This window comes from Seriola dumerili, unplaced genomic scaffold (assembly GCF_002260705.1).
Source record: "Seriola dumerili isolate Sdu_G_001 unplaced genomic scaffold, Sdu_1.0 BDQW01000449.1, whole genome shotgun sequence".
Taxonomy (NCBI): domain Eukaryota; kingdom Metazoa; phylum Chordata; class Actinopteri; order Carangiformes; family Carangidae; genus Seriola; species Seriola dumerili.
In genome coordinates, this window is record NW_019174704.1 from 5,346,432 (window position 1) to 5,367,260 (window position 20,829).

The following is a 20,829-nucleotide window of genomic DNA, read 5'->3' on the forward strand; positions in this document are numbered from 1 at the left end:
CTTTCTGACAATCCCTCCCCCACAAATAATTTTTGTACAGTCCCTTAGTATGCTGAACTCAGCATTTCAAGCGCTGCTGTGCCTAAATACAGCCGCACGTGGCTGTTGAGTCTATTGTAGGTGTTTTACATTGATAGGAGACATTTCTGATACATTGTCATAGATGTTTTTGTAATGGTTATGGGTCATGATTAGTTCAGTTTCTTACAGAAATGAGATGTGTGATCATGCACATTTGCAGAACCCCCAAAAACATTTGCAAAGATAAACGACCAATGACGTTTGAAGTTTATCTGTTTTATCTGTTTTATCTTTACCTCATCTTCATCTGTATTTTTTCAATCCTATTTTTAGTTACTTATGTTACTTTAAACATCAGTCAAATCTATTTCAAGTTGGTGAAAGCTGGTAGTCAGGTAGAGAAAAATAGGTGGTATGATCCAACCCAAAAGTAACATTCACAAGTAGCACAAGAGACACCCTCAATACACACTTGATTTGTAAAAAATTTTATTTGAATGCAAATTTGAAAGTACAGTTATTATAAAACATATGATATGTACACTAAGATATTTACATGTATGTTGACACACTGTTATCCACATGTACTCCAGATGTACATGAATTTAAAGTAAAGAGAAGCTTGTGGTAGGAAGCTAAAAGTTATTACAAGTGCCTAAAAAGTCAAGGCAAAATAAACATTAATTAGGGAGTGAAATACTGAGGTTAGGATTGTGCAACTTCTTGGAAATGTCGGTGGCGTTTTGACCGACTCCAAGTGAGTAGAGCCAGGCTGAATTTTGGGGGAATTTGAGGGACGTGGGTGTCCATTTTTGCAAAAGTGAAATACCCCTAAAATGTTTCACTTTCATTCTTATTTCTCCCACATATAAAAGAATGCTCTCAATAAACATAGACCAAGTTATTTTTTACAGATTCAAGTCAAGTTTAATGGAAACATAGGAAACAGTCGCTTAACCGGTTTGAGGACACAGGAACCAAGAGTGACTTCACAGGAATATTTCACCTGTGAACACAATGACCTGGAGCAAGGGGTGTGGCTATCCTTGCAAGAGAATGCAGGGTGGGAGTATTGCTTTGCTGTTCTTCCTCTCACTTCCTGATCTCTGAACGCTGCCCAAATATGTGGAGTGACAAACACAGTGACAAACCGAGTGACAAACCTGTGATATTCTGGACCTTTGACAGACCGGCCAGGAAATATCATCCTACAGCCAAGGTAAGACTCTGATAATACTCTCTCATTGTTGGCAAATTTGTGCAGAGTAAATCTGAGGAAGATACTGTCCACTTCGTAAACATGAGACGTGTAGTGTAGCAAAAGACAGTCACAGATAGATCAGCATGTCTGAGCAAGTCAGACTATGATTTTCTACAGATTTCAGTTTCACTTATAATCACAGTGTCATTAGCTGAGATTAATAATAATGGGTGGAACCAGAAAAAAAAACAGCTTTTCAGTGAATTGGAAATAGCTTACTCTATATTTATTTATAGTCAACTTTATGACCATAGTTTTATTACATTGGAAGGAAGGTGGAAAGTAACTAACCTCTTTTCTTTGCTTCAGTCCTGTGAGGTCGGCTGAGAATATAAAACAGCCTGTTGGGAAAAAAGAAAGTGTCAGACAAACATTTAAAAGGGCAGAGCAGTGTTCACCTTGAAATGTTGCTGCGTTTTTTGTTACGTTTGTTTACATGTGATTTGCAGTTAATTACATTATGGGCCAAATAATGTTTTTACAGCAATGGTCTGACTGAGATAACTGTGTCTTTAGATCATTTGTGCACTGCTGGTGTAAAGCATGTTCTTGTGGCAATATCTGACACCGCTCCTGCTGATAGCTGCTCAAATATGCAAAGGTAAGGCTCAAAACATGACTCTCTGAAATGTAAATGTACATACATAAACGCTCGCACACATATACACACCCACACACACACCCATGCACACAGTCACTTTTGTCAGCAAGTGTATAACAGCTGTGTGTCAAGTAATATTTGAGGAACTGAAATTTCCTAAGGAAAAATGCGTAAGCTATTGACCTTCCCTGTGGTTTGCAAAAACCAGTGGCACTGTATAGATCTAAACTCGGCCGATATGTATGCACCATGCACTATGCAATGTGATTTACTGTGTGACAGTCACGGAGAGCAAGAAAACTATCAATCTGGTCATCACTACCAGTTCAGATAAAAAAATATCTTGTTGTAAACACACTTCACTTGCTCAGCAGAAACTGAGATGAGTATCCGTCTGTTTTTTTGATTGACTTAATTATCATCGGTTGTTTGGCTAAATTAATTTGGAGTTTGGTGAATAACGTTGAGAAAAACTGAATTATCATATTGTTTAATGCTACTGAATGAAGCAACACACTTCATAATTCTTCTTGACGTCGCTATTTTTGGTTGGGTTTTTATAGACTGTATTTAGTCATTACTTACGCACGGCCATGTCTTCGCTACACCTCCAGACACATAGTAATTGGGTGTAACAAGTGGCGTGGGTGCACTTTGGTTTGTTATAACCACATCCTCTGTTTTTCTAAGGCTCTTTGGCCGTATGTGTCAATGGTTTACTTGATGTAAAGTGTCTGCATTTTGCTGTTCCACTGGTCAACAAACCACGACAGTCAGATCCACTCATGGATCTCAGTCTTTCCTGTAGCTGTCTGCTTTTCCAGGGAAAATGGTTCATGCCATGTTTCTTTCTAGTGGGCGAAGCTGTGTTTGAAAACAGTTTCACTCTAGAATTGCATTGAGTACTTCTAACCTGAGTCATGTGGAAATTATGTCATGGATAAGGGCGAGAACTTGATGATGTACTATTAAATATTTAAAGGTTATGCAACACTGAGCAAAGCTTATAAGATCAAAACAGTTGTGTCTAATCTATTCTTTTTTAAACACCTCTCTCTCTCTCTCTCTCTCTCTCTCTCTCTCTCTCTCACTCTCTCACTCTCTCTTTCTTTCTGCTCCCTGTTTTTTCTCACCTTCACCAGTTCAGACATGTGACGAGTTTACAGATCTAAATTTCGGTCATGCGTTCATTGGTACCAGCATCAGCATAAGGTTGCTGCTGTACACCAGGGAAAATGGCACCTGTGGTACCCTCCTGTCCCACACCAACCTGTCTGCCCATCCCCAGTTCAAACTGTCCAGACCTACCACCTTCGCCATTCATGGGTATCGGCCCACCGGATCTCCACCGGTGTGGGTGGGCAACATCACGGAGCTGCTGCTGTACAGGAAAGACGTTAATGTCATAGTGGTGGACTGGAACCACGGAGCTGCCAATGTGAATTACTTTAAGGCAGTGGAGAACACACACAAGGCAGCCGCCAACCTCACTGCTTTCATTAAAAGGATGCAGGTATGAGATGTATCTGACCCTCTCTGTGGCCATCACCGTCTCTGAAATATCACAGACTGTTGTGTGTAACAAAGACTAATGCCTGATCTTTTCAGGAACATGGTGCCTCTCTGAGCTCCATCCACTTGATTGGAGTCAGTCTCGGGGCTCATATATCAGGTTTTGTAGGCGCTAACTTGAATGGGGCAATAGGAAGAATTACAGGTAAGAGTGGCGCATGGTGGCACATAAATTCAGATCACTTTCACTATCTGATTCAGAATTATAAAATCTGGTTTTGTGGAGACATTTGTAGAGAATTGTACATTTACACTTAGATGTGTAAAAGAAATTTCCTCTTGACTTATTCCTCTCATACAATTTGATCACTCATACAATCTTTGGACACTTATGTTTTACAGTTTTGGCACTGAGCTGAATTGCTTACCAAGGACATTACATTATAACTGTGACACTTGAATGAGCTATAATTCTTAGATTGGATAACAGTAACTAATAATACAGAGAGACAAGTCCTTGCCGAGTTTGTTAGATGTATCAAAAAGGATTTGGTCATGGTGGGGTCGTGGAGTTGAAGCAATATATCACAGTTCTTTCTTTTTTTTTTTTTTTGGCTGTCTGGGCAAGAGTCAGCACAAAAAAGTCAGCACAGTTTCACTGATTCCATCTGAAATCCCTAGGGAGAGATTGTAAGGTGAAGGCAGAAAATTCTCCCCACAGTCCCTGCAGTGCCAATCAAATATAGAAAGGAACAGGAAGGAAGGGAAAGGAAAGGAAATAACAGGAAAGGACAGGGAAGGAAAGACGTCTGGAGCGCCTCTGTAACAGGAAAGTGTTCAGTCATATAAAACAGAAACTAGATGGGACGGTATCAGAATGCTTCTGTGTGAGAAAAATAATAAAAGATGTTTGGAAAAGAGCTTCACTGGTTTGTCAGATGGGTCAAGAAACGTGTGTGCAGAGCAGCAGTGATAAAAAGGAAAAGGGATAGAAGCAGTGCAGGATCTTAAAGTGATAACCAAAGCTTTTACAGTAAGGTCAAAATTTTAGTCTACCCAAGCCCGCTGTTTCTAGTACCCATCAGCTATCTACTCTACTAATACTTCTACTGATGTCTACTGATGTGATGTTTGCAGCTCTGGATCCTGCTGGGCCTCAGTTCACTGGCACTGCTCCAGAGGATCGACTGGACTCCAAAGACGCCCAATTTGTGGATGTCCTGCACACAGACATAGATGGTTAGTTGAGCTGATGTTCTGTTTTGTATATTTAGAATTGCTTTAAATGTTAGATAAGGTTTTATTACACATCATACAGTTGATTTACTGTATATGTGTTATCACATTTTTTTTCATGTGCTAACTGTGTTTACAGCCCTGGGCTTCAGAGAACCTCTGGGTCACATCGATTTCTATGCAAATGGAGGAACAGACCAGCCCGGCTGCCCAAAGACCATCTTTTCTGGTGAGGTCTTTCAAAATCAAGACTCTTGAATTATAAGGATATTAACCATATGATAACGTTCCTCTGTCTATTTTACCCCTGTACAGGAGGATCTTATTTTAAATGCGACCACCAGAGGTCAGTGTTGCTCTACCTTGAATCTTTGAATCAGACATGTGCCAGCAGGGCCTTCCCCTGCTCGTCCTACAGTGAATTTCTGGATGGTAACTGCTTGAACTGTGACCGGTTTGGTGCTGCTGGATGTCCTGTCTTTGGTTGGTACTCTTGTCATCTATTAGAAATAAAGTGTTGTCGTTTCAGTTTTTTACTCTTCAAAATGATGTCTTATGTTGATGGACAATAACTGAAAACAAACCCTTTCATTTGCAAGGTAGATATACAGTAGGTTTTAATCATAAATAACATGAACACACTATTGAATAACATATGACCTACTGTTAATAGAAACAGTCAATATGGTGATATGGTGTATCAGGAAGTAAATGGATTATGAGGCATTTTAGATATTGACAGAATCCATAAGGTACTGATATTTATTGATATTGGCTTTGTATTGTCTGTCAATATGTATGTATTTTGAATGGAATCCTGTATTTCTCCAGAGGTTACAGTTTGTTCCTGTATACCTGACGCAGCTGTTTTTACTCAAATGCAGGCTATGACATCACAATGTGGAAAGACATCCTGCTGAAGCTGGGCCACACAAAAACTTACTTCACAACGACTACCAAGTCTCCATTCTGCAGTAAGTAACAGAACACTAATGATCACTGTTGAAGCAATAATAGGAATATCAGAATTTTTTTGAAATAATCCAAAAAAATGTAAAACATGCCTCCAGCCTGTAAAAGGCTGTAGAAAAATAGGACTTTTCAAGGGCTTTATAGGGAAACACAAATAAAAATCCAACACAAGGCACATTTCTCCTTCTATTTGAAGATATTAAACACTGAAAACAGCCTCACAAATTATGTTCTCAAAACCAATTTGAAGGACGTCCCATGACTGTCTCACATCATATGGAGCACTTATATCGTACGAAATGTCAACATTTGTCTTCGTCCCATGTTATACCTGCCATTCATGTACACTTGGTATCATGTCCACAGTCATCCATCCTTTCCTTTATCCAGCAGTTCAGAGAAAATCATGATCCAAATCAACTATTTTTTTTTTTTTTTGGTTTTAAAAACTAAACTTTTAACTAAGCTTCCGATCTTCTGAGGATCAGTGCATCAGGTTTGCAGTTTTGACATGTACCCTAGTGCATCATGTCTTCAAAAAAACTGCAGTGAATTTTTCGGATTAACTACTCATTTGATGGCTGCGTCATGCTGTGTTTGGATGAATTGTGGAGAGTGTTTTCACTGAATACAGATTTGTCCCGCATTGATGGCAGAGAATCGTTATATGAAGCTGCACCTTCATGAGCAGTACGAAGAAAAGGATGGATGACTCTGAAAACAACCCCCCTGTAGTCACATGTGAATGAAGACCATAAAATTAAAGACTAAAATGAAATACTTAATTCCACTTTCATCTGACTGCATTTCAATCATGAGGATGATTTGAGGCGAAAAGGGTCATGAATGGTCTGTTCTTTAGTAAATTCTACTTTCATGAGAGTATCAGTTCTAAGAGGAAGTATCATTTCATATCAAATAAAATGTTAAATAAAAATGTTAATGTCTTTTCTTAGTGTCAGGCTACAGGGTGGATGTGATGATATGGAATAAGGATATTCGCTGGGGTTACATTACTGTTAAACTTCATTATAAAGGAACAGAAGCAGTAGCAACCATTGACCAGTAAGTATTTTATCATAATATCTGTTCAAAGTACCAGTATTCCACATTGATCTCTCTTTGTTCCCTCTGTTGCTGCTCTCTCTCAGTAATGTGTGTGTGTGTGTTTTGGTTTTTTTTCACTTTAGTAAATCCTTAAAGTTCCAGAAGTACACAGAGACCAGGTTGTTCGCCCAGTTCGACAAAGACATCCCGTCAGTGCACAAGGTGTCTCTCAAATTCTCCAATGGGAATGTATTCAAGCCTAAATATAAACTCCGTGTTCTCCGAATCCGTCTCACACATCTGGAGCGTAAGGAGAGGTGAGAAACATCTTTGAGAAAAATTGGACCTATTTGACCCATAATGTCACAGCCATTCTCACTCTCTAAATAATCCCTCACTACTTCTTCCAGCTGTAGATTCACAGTAATATGGATTTTGTCCCTTACAGGCCTCTGTGTCGATATGACATCGTTCTTGAGGAGAAGCGGGAGGTCACCTTCAGGCCCATTCCATGTGAAGAATCCAACTTCTGAGGCAAAGTGAGACCCCGTGTCCCAAAGTTCACTGCTCGCTCTGGCTGAGGTCCGGCTGACTCGTCCGTCCCTCCAGGAACGCACAGGAAAACAATAAAGACTGAAAAAGTAGCATCAATAAGCTGCGACCTGGCAGCCAAATATTTGCTAACACAATGTGAACGTTTGTGTTTCTGAAAGTGAAATGTGATGTACCGCTGTATATGATGTGTATGTGTTTTTAAGAGAAAATATCTGTGTGCTTGCATTTCGCTCGCAGTGAAAATTAGAAAATGAATCTCAAATGATTTATGATGACAGGTTATCAATATCAATTTATCTATATATATATATATATATATATATATATATATATACGTATATATACAATGTCAATAGTAGCTATGTATTTATTTGTAAATTCATCCTTAATTATTGATAAAAATAAATACAGTTTAAAAAGTCAGCAATGGCTCCAGCATCTTTAATGACATCATAATGCTCCCACACATCAGCAACCAATAAATTAACTGACAGCTTGGTCAACTGTTTATACAATAAAAAGTCAAACTATTACACTGGTTGAAAAATATATTCACCTAAAAATATGAAAGAAGCTTCATGTTTGTGCCTCTACATCACATCATAATAAGCAAATGATAGCTCAGCCCTCAGCTCTGCAGACTAACTGCTAGCTGTCGTTTCCCATCCTCCTCTCTGCCTGTCACTGTGCCATGTGTCCTGCAAGGCCGGATAAAGGAAAAATGATTGAAAACCAATTTAACAGTGATGATCTTCAACACAATATTCAGGCCTGCACCCAGCTGTCACTCAAAATCAGGGTTCCAACAGGGAAACAGAAGAGTGTTTTTCTTCTTCATGGAAAACCTCAAGACAGTTGAATGTGTAACTGCTCATTTCCGGAGAGGACGGCCAGCAGATATTCCTCTTGATGTGACACTGGATCAAGAGGCAGTTTTTCTTTCACATCTCGGGTCTGCTCCCACTGTGCCTCATCTTTACACTTACTGCAACGACTCAGCAAAAACATTCACTCCTCTTGGCCTTTCAGCAGTCCAACAAAAAAGTGAATGAAATTACCACCTAAGAAAAATGTTTTTCTAAAAAAATAAGATAATTTTTCTTCAAAAAGGAGCAAGGATGACTCAGATAAGTGTACAATGGGACCTTTTTTGTCAAATCAGGATGAGTCCACTCATTTAGACATGTGCTTCTTCATACGTTGAATCTCCATCTACAAGAAAACAAAACACACCATGAGTGTATTTTCTAGATATTAATAATATCTAATATTCCTGGCTCAAAATGGTTCTGTACAGTTGAAAAAAATACTTTACAGAAATTCTATTGTGCTTTATTTCTTTATGTCACACCTGTAAAGTCAAGCGAATCCTTTTCTCCTCATCTAGCTCATTCATCAGCAGTTTAATCTCTTTGCTGCAACAAAAAATATTGTCAAATTAGCACAGACAGCAGAGACAGTGATGCAGTGGGGGGGCGGGGGGTCATGTGTCATCCAGTGTGAGGCTGGGCAAGTAAACCAAAATCTGACCAGAGATTAGAGTAAAAAAAAAGCCATACTTGTGCTGACTCTTCATCTGTTCAAACTGATCCCTCAGGTCTCTCAGCTCTGTCTGCAGTTGCTCCAGGTTCGTCGAAGCGTGTTTCGCTGGGTTTCTGCTCGGCTGGGAGTCGGATTTGAGGCCTGGGGTTGGATGTAGTACAGCTGAGAGAGCCTTTGGTAACAGAGAGGAGAAGGAGTGCGTGGGCTCACTTTTGGGTACTGGTGCCTATGGAGGATAACCCAGCATTAAAGGCTGACGACACAACAAAATTTTAAAGTGCATAGAGCCTGAATTTTTTCTTTTACACTGACTGGCAGGGCAGACTCATTTTGACTCATCTCCTGTGAGTTCCCTTGAAGTGTTGAAGTATCCAGCTGTTCCCTCTGGTTTTCTTTTCTTTCCTCCTCCATCATGAGTGTTACCTGTAAGTGAAGTCTAGTTTGAGACATCTGATAATTAAAATACATTTAAAGTGCACCTCGCCCCTTTGAAAGTATGAAAACAAATCAACTTTTGGTGCCCCCAAAGAAAATGTTCAAAATGGCTGTTAGGTTAGTAACAAAGGATTATAGTGATGGAGCTCCAATTAAAATTCCGAAGTTAAAGCTCATGTTCAATACAGGGCGAGTACCTTTCAACCTTGTTTTAAGTAAGGAGTCACAGTAGATATCTTTGGCTGCAGTACGTGGCTGTTTGTGCATGAGGCAGCTCAGAAAAGTTAAATTTATCCCAAGGACAGATGGGACATAAATAGACCACACCACACACTATTTCTATATGTGAGCCAAGCTATAGTAGTGTTATAGTGTAGTAGTAATTCACTGGATGAAGTAACAGTGGAATGGTTTCACTTCCAGATGACTAATATTAAAAATGTATACTTCCCAGAGTCTGAAGCTCTGACTGTAACCTCTCATCTGCAGCATGAGCTGCCTGCTCATTCAGCTTCTCCGCGACTGACACAATTGAGTCAAAGTCCTCTGTGTCTTTGAGAGAAACGGAGAGTGAATGTTAAAACACACCGCTCAGAACCCAGAACTGATTTAAACCTATCACTACAGAGAACATAGGCCATTTTCACTGTGATAAACCTACGTCTTGTTCCATTTTTATGATTCCAGAGCCTGCATTAACATTCATCCTTTTATTTTTTTTAAACATGCATGGTAGTATTTCAAATGACTTTGCAACACATATAACAGCAATAGTTGCAAGGCTTACCAGGAATGAGGACTGAGCTATAGCTGCCCATCGTGACAGAGAGGAATACAAGTGTAGAGAGTGAAAGACAGAAAAACCTGCAGAGTCTTTAAGTCTACATCTACAAATGACAGATTGGAGCAAGTCAGTGGAGCAGAAATCAACAGTCAGCTCAGAACAACCTCATGCTACACCTTTAAGAAATTGAAATGTACTGAAAAACAGGTAATTCTTTAACTATTACCTGTGCAAAATAATTCAGCAACTTCAGTTTGTAAAGTGAGATACTTCTTAATCAAACTAAATGTGGGTGTAACAATAGAGGCAGCTGTTTTCTCTCATGCCGCAGCAGTGAACAAATGTGCAACACATGCTGGAACCGATGCACAGAAAGGTCATTAGTAAACATACTAAACCAATTACCAGATTATTGTCAGTTACAGTCAAGGATCTGGTGCATTCACTCACCTTGTTTTGTCAGTGTCACCGGTGAGATACAGCAGCATCTGCGGTAACTGGACACCATCCATTGTAACCCAGTGTGGTCTGCGGAGTATGTTGTGATGAGGAGTGGTACTGTCAGGGCTAAGTTTAGCTCAGGACAGAGTGGAGCTCTTCTCTTCTCACAAATATCACAGGGGCAGAGGGAAGGGCGCCGCAGACTGAAGGGCGAGAGAAGTGTTTCAAGGGACAAACTGGAGTGCGGTTACACAAGAACTGATGTTTGAACTGGGCAGAAGAAAAGAAAACAGAAAGGGTGATGATTCATCTGAAAGCTCAGAAGCTGTTTTGATTGGCTTTACCAAGGGTTTCCTAAACAGCACTGAAAGGGACACTCCACCAATTTTATACACAGTCCAGTTTTGTCATCACAGGCGTTATAGCTCACCATGTGAAAGCAGTAGCGGCTCTCTAATCAGTTCATGTGTTCCAGCATGTCATCAGGGTGATCTTAGCTGGGGCTCAGGACTTCCAATTTGAACAGAAAGTCTGCTTTACAAACAGGAGATGCGGGGTTTGAAAGAAATTGGCTTTTAGCAGGTAGGAGGGGTCTAATAAAATACATTATTGCAGTGTATTAGGGGAAGTACAGGACCCAGAGAATTTGGAGATACTTAGGATAAGAGGGATTAAAAGTCAGGATATCTTGGCTTCTGCCGCTTCAGTTTTTATCACGTTTTTGTTTTTAACACACTCCAATCTCTTTTCTGAGTACCCCAACTCAAAGGACATGCAATACCAAACTGATGGAGTACAGGGAAATCAGTTCTCATTTAATTATATTGAAGGGTAGTTTATCCAGTAAATCAAGAAAGATTTATTCAGACTGTGAAGTCAGATTGCCTTTAGGTAGTAAAGCTTACAAAAAAACTGAATGGAAATGACTGCCATATTTAAAATTTGAGGACATAAACTAGTTTTGCTGCCTCGCAGGTTGTATGCTTCTGCCAATCAGTAAAGCTGCAGTTGACATTCATGTATGTCCAGAGTTATACTGTTCGTAGCAAAGACTTTGAATATTTTATCATCATGGTTGGCAAATGGAAACTGGATTGGAAGTGCATGTTAAAAATATAGCACTACTGATGACTTGATTCTTCAATCAAACAAAGACAACCCTCAAATAGAGCTTGTTAAATCCATTTTACTTCAAGTCTCAAACAATAAACTAAACATATGATTATACAACTTTTACAAGTAGTAGGTAAGTGTCTGTGGACAAGACATGGTTTCTAATCAAAACACCAATGATTACTCAAATAGGACATCTCATGAGATAAGTCTATCCACACAAGAAAAGGGAGATGTTATTAAAGTAAACATTTCTTGGACTTAACAAACCTGAAACTGATTGTTGCTGGTAAACAAACAAACAAATAATGCTGTGACTACTGAAGTAAAATAAAGACTGCCAAGATCACAAGCAGCAATTCCCAGATCAAAATACACCAGAAAACAGCTGGCAGTATAATAATAAAATGGCATATGTTACAAAGTCTAAAACAAAGTACTGCAGTACTTCAAAGCTGCAACTGAAACACTTGTACCAGAAAACAAATGTAAGCAACAACATTTCCATAATATACAGGCAGGTAGGGATTGTAGTGAGAGATGGGTTTGTGCAGTCCACCCAGCAGAAATATCTTGAGATTTTTCCACGTTTTCCAGTGTCGCATCTGCAGGATGTGGAACCTGTGCTGTGATAAAACAAATCTCCAGTGAATACGACATTTCTTGAAGAACCTGATACGTGCAGATTGCTTTTTCATGATGAATCAAGATTTCTTTAGGGATTAGTAACACAGCTGCCTCATTCTATGTAGTAAATAGACCTCATTATGGCCTGAGGATGGACCACACTATTTAAAGAAGACACTATTAATGGTACATGGTCAGTTGAAATTGCCATGCTGCCACTTCACAGCCGCATATCATGATTTCTTACCGCAGATTTTCACCAGCGTTGTTGGTTAGGTCCTCGGTTGTACGGCACACGCTGACGCATCACTCTCATGTTGCGGTATTTAGACATGATACTGTGACTTTTTCTGAACACTGGCCTCTGATTTGGGAAAGGACGTGGCACTAAGCTCTCCTTTAAAAAAAAAAAAAAAAAAACAACAAAAGAACATAAAAAACACAAAAAAACAAACAAAAAAAACAAGACATTTACCAATTAGTTATTAGAAAAACATTTAACATTTCCCAGAGGAAGTAAGTGATCTCTGAAGAGGGTATGCATACCATGAGTGGTCTTCTTACATGTCCAGACAGTTCAGGACCCGTCTTCCTTGGACCGCCTGTGAACTTTGGTCTCTGTAAAACACAACAGTGAAAGCTGAATACATACAATAAGCAATTATCCTTATTTATTCCTCACACATTTCAAATCAAACCAATACCCCGCAGATGTAAATGTATAGTCACATTATTGTCCAGTAATCACACTGCTGAAATGACCAGCTAACAAACTTTAGTATTTGGCCACAGTACAGAGTTTAACTGTAACTGTAAGGCTGCAATTTTAGAGGCCAATACACATCAAGACGGCTGAAAAACCTGTTCACAATAAGTGGGTGTTCATCTCCGTGCCCCTATAGGCTGAATTTCAAAATATTAGACTAATTCAGACTAATACTAAAAATGTTTTAGATGCAAACCTCTATTGATTGGTTTACTTTGTCTATTATACTAGCTTTTACGAAACATTTGAACAACACGAAACATTTCAAAATTGCGACCTACCAATTTGTTTGAAAATGTTTCACTCACCTGCATGGGTCCTGGTCCTGGTCTCCTGAAGGGCCTCCCAGATCTGTGGCTGTCCTGCATCACATTAAATGGCCTGCAAAAAAAAAGAAAAAAAAGCTTGTATTTAACATGTGATAAACACTGGACTTCCTAATGAACGAGAACCTTGTTTCAAACTATGGGATAATTCTAAAAAATGAACCTGAACATCCTCTTATCCATATGTCCCCGTTTTCGGTCTTCAAATGATGATCTGGAATCATTTGTCTTTGAGAAGCGGCTGTTCGATGCAGCATCTTCATCTGAACTGCGTTCTAAACAAAATAGGGAGATAAACCCTTAACTGAAGCTTTAAAAAAATTAATTAAAAACTTTAAACCTAAAGAGCAAGAAAAGCATGCGAACTGAGATACCAAAACAAAAACAATTGCACCGGCCTTTTGTTATTAATAGACAAAATTACAAAACTAATTTACTTACCAGCCTTTGACTTTGGGCTGCGATCTTTTGGAGGTGAGCCGTCTTTAGATGATGAACTTGGCCTGGGTGGCCAATGGGATAAAACAACAAGGTCACGCTTCTCTATGGGAGAAGATCTGCGGAGAGTACCACAGAGGTGGTGTTAGGGACATCAGCATTCCTACCCCAGCATCATGTCAGACTTATGTCAGTGTCTTAAATGTGACCTGGATACATTAACATCATGTCATTCACGTTATTGCAGTGTTTAAAGAAACAGACAAGTACAAAAAATTTTTTTTAAAAATCAACCTGTCAGCTCTTAGAAGAAATGCAATTTAAACCAGTAAGGAACAGCATTGTTTTGCAGGCACATAAATGATCATAAAGCCACGCATCACACATGGGTACTTACAAAAACCATGGAATGTCCATGCTCCTTTACTCCTATTTTTGTACCCTGAATCAATCTGAGCTGTCTTCATTTACTCAGTGATTGTTAGAGCGGGCAATTCTTGGAGAGGACTTTTAAGATATCGGTCTACATCACGTCACCAAATCTTCTATCATCCCTCTCTCAGAAGCGCAGGAGGGCAATGCCCTTGTTTTCACCGTCAGACTGACATTCAGTGGGTTTTATCATCAGGTCATTCTTAGTCGTTCCTTTAGTTGTCTTCTATGATTTACATCATCCAAAGGGTTTCACAACATGCACATCAGAGAGTAAATTGAAATTCGAGTCTTGGGAGACATCTGTAGTTTTGAAGTGAACACATGAAGGCAGGTGATTATGCCAGCTTCTTTTCCAAAGCTGCACAGTGGTTTTAAGAGATGATCCAGTGTTTGTCTGCCCACAGACAAGTCCAGGCTACTTTCTAAAGGCTTTGCAGAGCTCTCAAGTGAGACTTCTATTCCTTCCGATCTCCTCTTCTCTTTAAAATGCACTGGGCATGATTTAGGAAAAGGCAGGAAGTTAACATAGATGATCGTCTGATTGGTTCTGCAGTAAAAAATAATGTCAAGGCGCTGGGATAGTGCTCTCTTTTCCTCTTCATGTAGTAGTTTTAAGTTACAGCGGGAAAAGGTGCCAAGAATTGCTTGAGGTCATTTTATTTTTCCATCACACTAGGCAATGTCTTCTCAGGATGACATGTACAGGTTTGGATTAGGGACTTGGACTTTGGCTGCATTAGCCTTGTAAAGGTGCTAGTGAATATTCTGATTTCCCTCAGGCTGAGGATGGACACCTCTGATTATTACATTTAGGTCACACGTCAGATTAGACACAGGAACTGACCACAGCACATGCTGACCTGTGGGTCCAGCCCAAATGATTTCACACTGATAAGAATAACAGGTGGTGTGGTAAGTCTGGAAAGACCAGGCTGATCTTGCTTCTGTCCCCACACAGTATCAAGTTGGAATTCTGTCCAGTTGCAACCTCTCCTCTCATCCTGTTCTCATCTATTTTAAATCCAATCTCTTAGGTCTGTTTCGTTTCTCCACTTGCGTCTTTTGACTTTGATCTTCTGTTGATTTCTCAGCCACTTCAGGTCATCCTTTTCCAACAATTAAAAATGACACATCAATGCCGATTTCACTGTAGGTATTGTTGATATGATTAAAACAGAGCTGGCCAGCTAGTAGCTCAATTTTCTCTGGTTTGACTCCTGCATAAGTTGACCTAACCACCCATGGTGTTTTTCATCAAAATGCTTCAAAATGATTCTCCATCTTTGACATGGTTAATACTTGGCGCACGTCTCAAAGTATGGGTGCTGTAAGAGAGCTTCTGTAAAGTTCTTATGACTGCAGAGAAGCAGACAACTCCAGTATTTAAGATGCACAGAAGTGCTAGTAGTAGCAGTTTGGCTCCTCTTCGTTCGTTGATGCAGCACAATCCACAAGGCTCGACACTTCAGTTGGTGGACAACCATGTTTCTTATTCAGACAAGCCGATCCTTCTGGCATAAATTCATTTGTTTTGCACACAGCAAGAATGATTTCCACTTCCAAATTCCACTTCCGTGTAACACATGAATTGGTGATTACTCAGTGATTGACATGCTCTATCAGTCAAAAAAAAAAAAAACTTTTTTATGCTATTAAAACTATTTTAAAAACACTGTGGAACTTTAGGAAAAGGGATTTAATGATTGGTTATTTGATATGCATAAACAATGAAGTCAGAAATTTCAATTTTTGCATGAGTTTATCAGTATCAGTTTATGAGTGAAAATTAATGCATGTGGGTGTTGTTCTCTTAATGCTGATAGCGACTAGTAAGGTCCAGCAAGTGAAATTCTTCTTCATTGTTTTATGGCTTTCATCTTCTCTGTTGTCAGAAATAATCACCATCATCCATCTTGATTATGTTGTGATTACAACGAAGTGTCGCACTTTAGACTAGTTTTGTTTTTTGGAAACTCCTTGATCAAACGTGCCACTTGACTTGTAACTTTGCTGTCCCATGTTTTAGTTAGTGCCTTGAACAATCACCATTCACTGTTGGACATCCATTTGATGCAACTCTTTTCCCAAGGTCCATGTATAGCTGACATGTAGCGAATAATTTAAAACGGCACAGCATGGCAATTTCAGTTTAGGTCATGTTAAATGCAGTCTTCGTCATGTCCTTATTTTGCGTACACAGATATACTGCTTTACACGAAATGTTGTAACTTCAGCTTCAGTTTGCTTTTGTTTTCTATCAAGGATGAAGGGGTCTTCACAACATGCTGGAGATCATTTCTTTCTTTAAGACACTCAGTGCTGACAAACTGAGGAATCCTTAAACAGCAGAGATCAACTAATTTTTCCACTCCCCTCATCAAGGGCATTAAACAATTTTGTCAGGTATTAAAACGGGTTGGCTTTATTGATATGCTGTGTAACTTAGCACTTTCTCTTCAGCCAACTTGAGAGGAAGATATTTTGATTCATAGGCCGCACGCAGTCAGGGAGGCATTTGAGAACTTTTGTAGCTTTTCATCAACTGAATCAGTGTTGCACATTTAGCCCATCACGAAATCTCCATTTTCCACAGCTGGCACCCCCTTCACATTGAGACATTCTTTCTTGACCTCCTAATCATCATCAAGCCTGCGAACAGTGCTAGAAGGAAAATACCGTACCTGTGTGTGTTCAAGGACCGGCGGGACTCCACCTGTTCTTTGCTTGTGTCAGAGTCTCTTGAAGACTTGCTGCCATTGCCTTCTTCTCTGGGGGGTGACTGTGGTGATTTTGCCCTCCTTGATTCCAGCTTTTCCAGAGGTACTGGATTTGACTGGAAACGTTTCTTCCTGATAGCAAGAACAGAGCTGACATTTCCCCGTGAGGTGGAGTCGCCCAGGCGAGGCCTGGGTTTCACCGATGGAGGTATTCTGAGCCTCATGAGAGACTCTGCTCTGATTTGTCTGCTCTTAGCTACGTAACTTTTATCCCTAAGAGACAAAGGTTTACCACCAAATGGCCTGGGAATACTGAGCAGCTGAGGTCTCTCTCTCCTGAGGTGTTTTGGATTGCCATGCTCCAGTGCAGGGTCTGAGGAGGGCATGCTGATGTCTGACATCCTCCTCTTACGGGGTCCCGCCATTTGCCTCTCCTGAGGGCTCCTGTGGTAGGATGATGACTGTGATGGACCTCCTTTCCATGAGGGGGATCTGAAAGGGGGCAGGTGAGGGACATCTTGTGCCCTCTCCCTACTGTGCGATCTGCTGCCCTGCCTCTCAACTGGACCACGCTGCCGCCTGGAGTCTTGCTCAGCTGACCACCTGCATATCCATCAAACAATAGAGAAATCATTACAATGATAGATCCATTGCCATGTTAAGTTGGAGGCGGAACTTTTAACTTTTATCTTAATGCAGCCCCTTCATAATGCCATGACAGAATGAAACAGGTAGGAGAAGTAAATTTTCAAAGAGTAATTACAGATGTAACACTCCTCTCAATGGCAGGTGAAACCACATTTACATCAGACCCCCATTAATACCCTCTAATAACTATGGGTAGGGGCAGAGTAGAGGTAATCATTACGACCCCTGTGACTGGGAGGACTCGGCCAGCTTCAGGCCTCCTCTTTAATAATTTTACCCAGCTGGGATTGTTGCTTCCCTCCTGTACCTCTCTGGACACGAGCCTCTCCCATGCATCTCTCTGGGGCTCCTCTGTGACCCAGAGGGCCTGTGTTCTCCATTGTGTGGATGAGAGAATGGTCCAGCCTCATTCCAGCGCTTCATGCCATGACCTGAGTGCTCATAGGGCCTTTCTCTGGGACTGTAATTCCCACGAGGATCTCGACTCCGCTGCTCCTGGTGGGGAGAACCTGACTGCCTTTTGGGGCCTCTAAAAGACCCCTGGTAGGATTGTGTAGAGCCTGGCCTCCTATCAGCTGGGAGGCTACGAAAATGTCTTGGGGATGGTGACCTGTGACCTGGAGGGTGGCCATGGAAAGGTGGGCCTCTTTGACCTGGGGATCCTTGTGCAGGACTGCGTGAGGATGACTGATGCTGGCCATGCGGGGAGCGGTTTGGCCTAGCTGGAGAAGGCCTCCTCTGGTTGTGGTGTGGTTCCATTTTGGGAGGGTATGATTGAAAGGAATCCTGATTTGGGGACCTCCAGTGATTAAAACGTGGCTCCCTTTGCTCTCCCATCAGGGGGACTCTCTTGACAACTGGGGGTCGTCCTCTACCTCTGGAGTCTCTCCAGTTAAATGGGGCCTTCACTGGGTAGCCTTGGGCATCTCTTCGACTTTTGGAGTTGGGGTTGTAATTCCCTTCACTCGGCCCAATGCCATGACCATCTCCATATGGTCTGATAGGACAAAAGAAAATCAGAGATTGGGGGATTATAGTACATGCCATTTTTAATACCATCATTTTTCAAAAACAAGGGCCAGTATCAGTCTTAAGTCACTATTAGTACACACAACAAAAGATTTAACAATAAACATAACACCAAAGTATCTGGGTGCAACTTGACATGGTCAAAAGACATTACCTGGGCTTTATGCGCGGAGGTCCAAAGTGTGGTCGGACCATCTTTGGAAATGACTGAATAATCTATGAACAAAAAAGAAACCATACTGAGTTTGACAGCCATAAACAGATATAATGCTAGATTCCTGAAGCAAACCACAATCTTCGACCTGCCCTAACTCCACAGCTAAAACAAGCACTTTACAGTCTGAAGGTGAGTCACTTGGCCAGGTGTTAGTTGTGTGCTTGTGTTGTTCTTGTGAGTAAGAACCAAACTCAGCATCAATTTTAGTTAAGTGTCTTTTATTCTATATACTCTTCTATATCTTGTCCGTTAGATAGTAGTTGATTAAAAAATAATAAAACTATATTAAAATGCAGTCATAAATCTCAAAAACTATTGTGTAGTCCTGCAAAACCCCACCTCCCGAAATACAGATTTAAAAGGCTATTGAAAAAAACTTTGTTACAATAAAATTGCCATGCAATAAAATTAAAGTGCTTAACAAAATAATAACAAAAAATTGCGGTGTGTAGAGTTTAAATTAATAATATTTTAGAAGCGGAATAAAAAATTGAGAGTAAACCAAAATCACCAAATTCCAACAACTCCAAAGCTAGGGTTCAAAGTGCATATGTCCTTAACAGTTAAAGTTTTATGGTCTAAAAGCCTACCCACAACAATATATGAACTAATCATAGATAAAAGTTCACCCAGTCTTAATTTAATCAGTTGTATCTCAGACAAAAATAACAGCTGACACTGCATTGCAGCTGGCAGCTCTCAAAAGTTTATTAATTGTTAAGTCTTCAAAGCTGTTTAGGACAAACGTTGATTTCCATTTGCTGTAGTAGCAACATACATCCAAACAATTGTGTTTCTGTAGTATTGAGTAATTATTACATCAAAAATGCAACTTCACATAAACCGTATTCTACTCGTTATGTCGGAATATATAATTACCTTTCTTTGAATACATTATACTGACAACATAGGAAGAGTTGAGTTGGCCTGAAATCCACCACGGAAAGAACTAAATGTAATATACAAAAACATTTGCACATGTCGGCGTAACTTGAAGGTTTAAGTCCCTTTTTCCCTGTTGTTATCAAACACATGAACATACAAGAACCTGTACCATCTCGTTATTTTTTGCATCGCATATCTAACCAGGAGATAAAGTCACAGCTATAACCAAACACGGTTTGTAAGAGAGCAACATATTTAGCTTGCGTCTTTTCTAGGGAGGCCGCTGCTTCGGTTTCAGTCCTGATCCTTAATCGGCCTCCATTTTTGGTATGAGCGATTGGCAGTTGGTTGAAAAAAAACAATAGGACTCAAGTCATTACGGTCTCTCTGTGTGGACACAGGCCATACACTGGAGTAGTGAACATTCTGATAACAAGTAATACTTGTAATGTTTCGATTTGGTTTATATTTAGCAACGCAAAAGTGAAAATGGAGGTCGGGCTCACGCTGACGCCTTATCTAAGATAAGTTAGCTAGCGTGTTTTTTTCGCTAGTTTCTAACGCTGTTCTCAGCAAATGGCATCGTGAGTCAGTGGTAACATCTTAGCGACGAGTTAAACTAAATAAATGACGAAGAGCCAACTTTATCTGCAAATAATTTAAAAAACAGCAAACTACTTACCAAAGACCAACCGCTGATTCGATAAGAGCTACGGGCGAATGCGACACAGTTCAGCTGTTCTTCCTCGTCGCGCCTTTCTCGGCTTTTCAACACAGCGTTTGGCAGCCAGGCTGAAGCGCCTCTTACTGCACCGGAGTGAGAACTACATGTGTAAACAGACAGCTGGAAGGCCTACGTACAGTTTCACTTTTCTCTTTCGCCGCTCAGTTTAGCAGGTAGGCCACACCTGGCCAAGACTTGTGTAGGCTAACACAATACTTTAAAGCAGTGTTAGAAGAGGCATCGAACTATACTTAAAGTACCAAAAGTAAAAGTATCCATAATGCAGAATGGCCCATGTCATGATAACATATATTATATTATTGTATTATAATCAATGCACATATCAGCTGGTAAAGGTGAGGCCAATTTTAACCACTTTATATAGCCTACAGCTGGGTCGTTTAATCTATTATAATAATGTATTTGTTTTTTATTTTATATGAATAATTAGAATCTGTAAAGTAACTGAGGCTATAAATTACACGTAGAAGGGTAAA

The 20,829-nt window shown here is 40.2% G+C and overlaps 3 protein-coding genes across 3 annotated transcripts; 1 reads left to right on the forward strand and 2 right to left on the reverse strand.

The window, feature by feature from the left end:
- Window positions 1–1,138: 1,138 nt before the first annotated feature.
- LOC111234498 (lipase member H-like) lies at window positions 1,139–7,484 on the forward strand. The gene is made up of 11 exons (XM_022762628.1): window positions 1,139–1,240; window positions 1,799–1,883; window positions 3,026–3,396; window positions 3,492–3,600; window positions 4,533–4,634; window positions 4,771–4,860; window positions 4,947–5,114; window positions 5,516–5,605; window positions 6,560–6,668; window positions 6,794–6,967; window positions 7,099–7,484. The coding sequence occupies exons 2-11, from the start codon at window positions 1,826–1,828 to the stop codon at window positions 7,181–7,183; spliced, it is 1,356 nt and encodes a 451-aa protein (XP_022618349.1). The 5' UTR covers window positions 1,139–1,240; window positions 1,799–1,825; the 3' UTR covers window positions 7,184–7,484.
- An 894-nt stretch (window positions 7,485–8,378) lies between these two features.
- On the reverse strand, window positions 8,379–9,158 carry LOC111234546 (SH3 domain-containing kinase-binding protein 1-like). Its single transcript, XM_022762693.1, has 4 exons — window positions 9,060–9,158; window positions 8,765–8,973; window positions 8,557–8,620; window positions 8,379–8,417 (listed from the first exon to the last, which is right to left on the reverse strand). The coding sequence occupies exons 1-4, from the start codon at window positions 9,156–9,158 to the stop codon at window positions 8,379–8,381; spliced, it is 411 nt and encodes a 136-aa protein (XP_022618414.1).
- A 2,415-nt stretch (window positions 9,159–11,573) lies between these two features.
- LOC111234448 (serine/arginine repetitive matrix protein 1-like) lies at window positions 11,574–20,422 on the reverse strand. Its single transcript, XM_022762547.1, has 10 exons — window positions 20,291–20,422; window positions 18,661–18,722; window positions 17,785–18,474; window positions 16,794–17,432; window positions 13,681–13,796; window positions 13,403–13,514; window positions 13,222–13,294; window positions 12,694–12,765; window positions 12,395–12,544; window positions 11,574–12,146 (listed from the first exon to the last, which is right to left on the reverse strand). Exons 2-9 carry the CDS (start codon window positions 18,699–18,701, stop codon window positions 12,404–12,406), a joined length of 1,884 nt encoding a protein of 627 aa, XP_022618268.1. The 5' UTR covers window positions 18,702–18,722; window positions 20,291–20,422; the 3' UTR covers window positions 11,574–12,146; window positions 12,395–12,403.
- Between the last annotated feature and the right edge of the window lie 407 nt (window positions 20,423–20,829).

Excerpts from the sequence above, each read along its gene's own strand:
- LOC111234498 (XM_022762628.1), top strand. The coding sequence starts at position 1,826 with ATGTTCTTGTGGCAATATCTGACACCGCTCCTGCTGATAGCTGCTCAA. Across the intron at positions 3,601-4,532 it reads GGCAATAGGAAGAATTACAG|CTCTGGATCCTGCTGGGCCT; the intron begins GTAAGAGTGGCG and ends TGATGTTTGCAG. Across the intron at positions 5,115-5,515 it reads TGCTGGATGTCCTGTCTTTG|GCTATGACATCACAATGTGG; the intron begins GTTGGTACTCTT and ends ACTCAAATGCAG.
- LOC111234546 (XM_022762693.1), bottom strand. The coding sequence starts at position 9,158 with ATGGAGGAGGAAAGAAAAGAAAACCAGAGGGAACAGCTGGATACTTCA. Across the intron at positions 8,974-9,059 it reads AAAATGAGTCTGCCCTGCCA|GCACCAGTACCCAAAAGTGA; the intron begins GTCAGTGTAAAA and ends TATCCTCCATAG. Across the intron at positions 8,418-8,556 it reads GGATTCGCTTGACTTTACAG|ATGGAGATTCAACGTATGAA; the intron begins GTGTGACATAAA and ends GTTTTCTTGTAG.
- LOC111234448 (XM_022762547.1), bottom strand. The coding sequence starts at position 18,701 with ATGGTCCGACCACACTTTGGACCTCCGCGCATAAAGCCCAG. Across the intron at positions 13,295-13,402 it reads ATGGATAAGAGGATGTTCAG|GCCATTTAATGTGATGCAGG; the intron begins GTTCATTTTTTA and ends TTTTTTTTGCAG. Across the intron at positions 12,766-13,221 it reads CAGGACCAGGACCCATGCAG|AGACCAAAGTTCACAGGCGG; the intron begins GTGAGTGAAACA and ends TGTGTTTTACAG.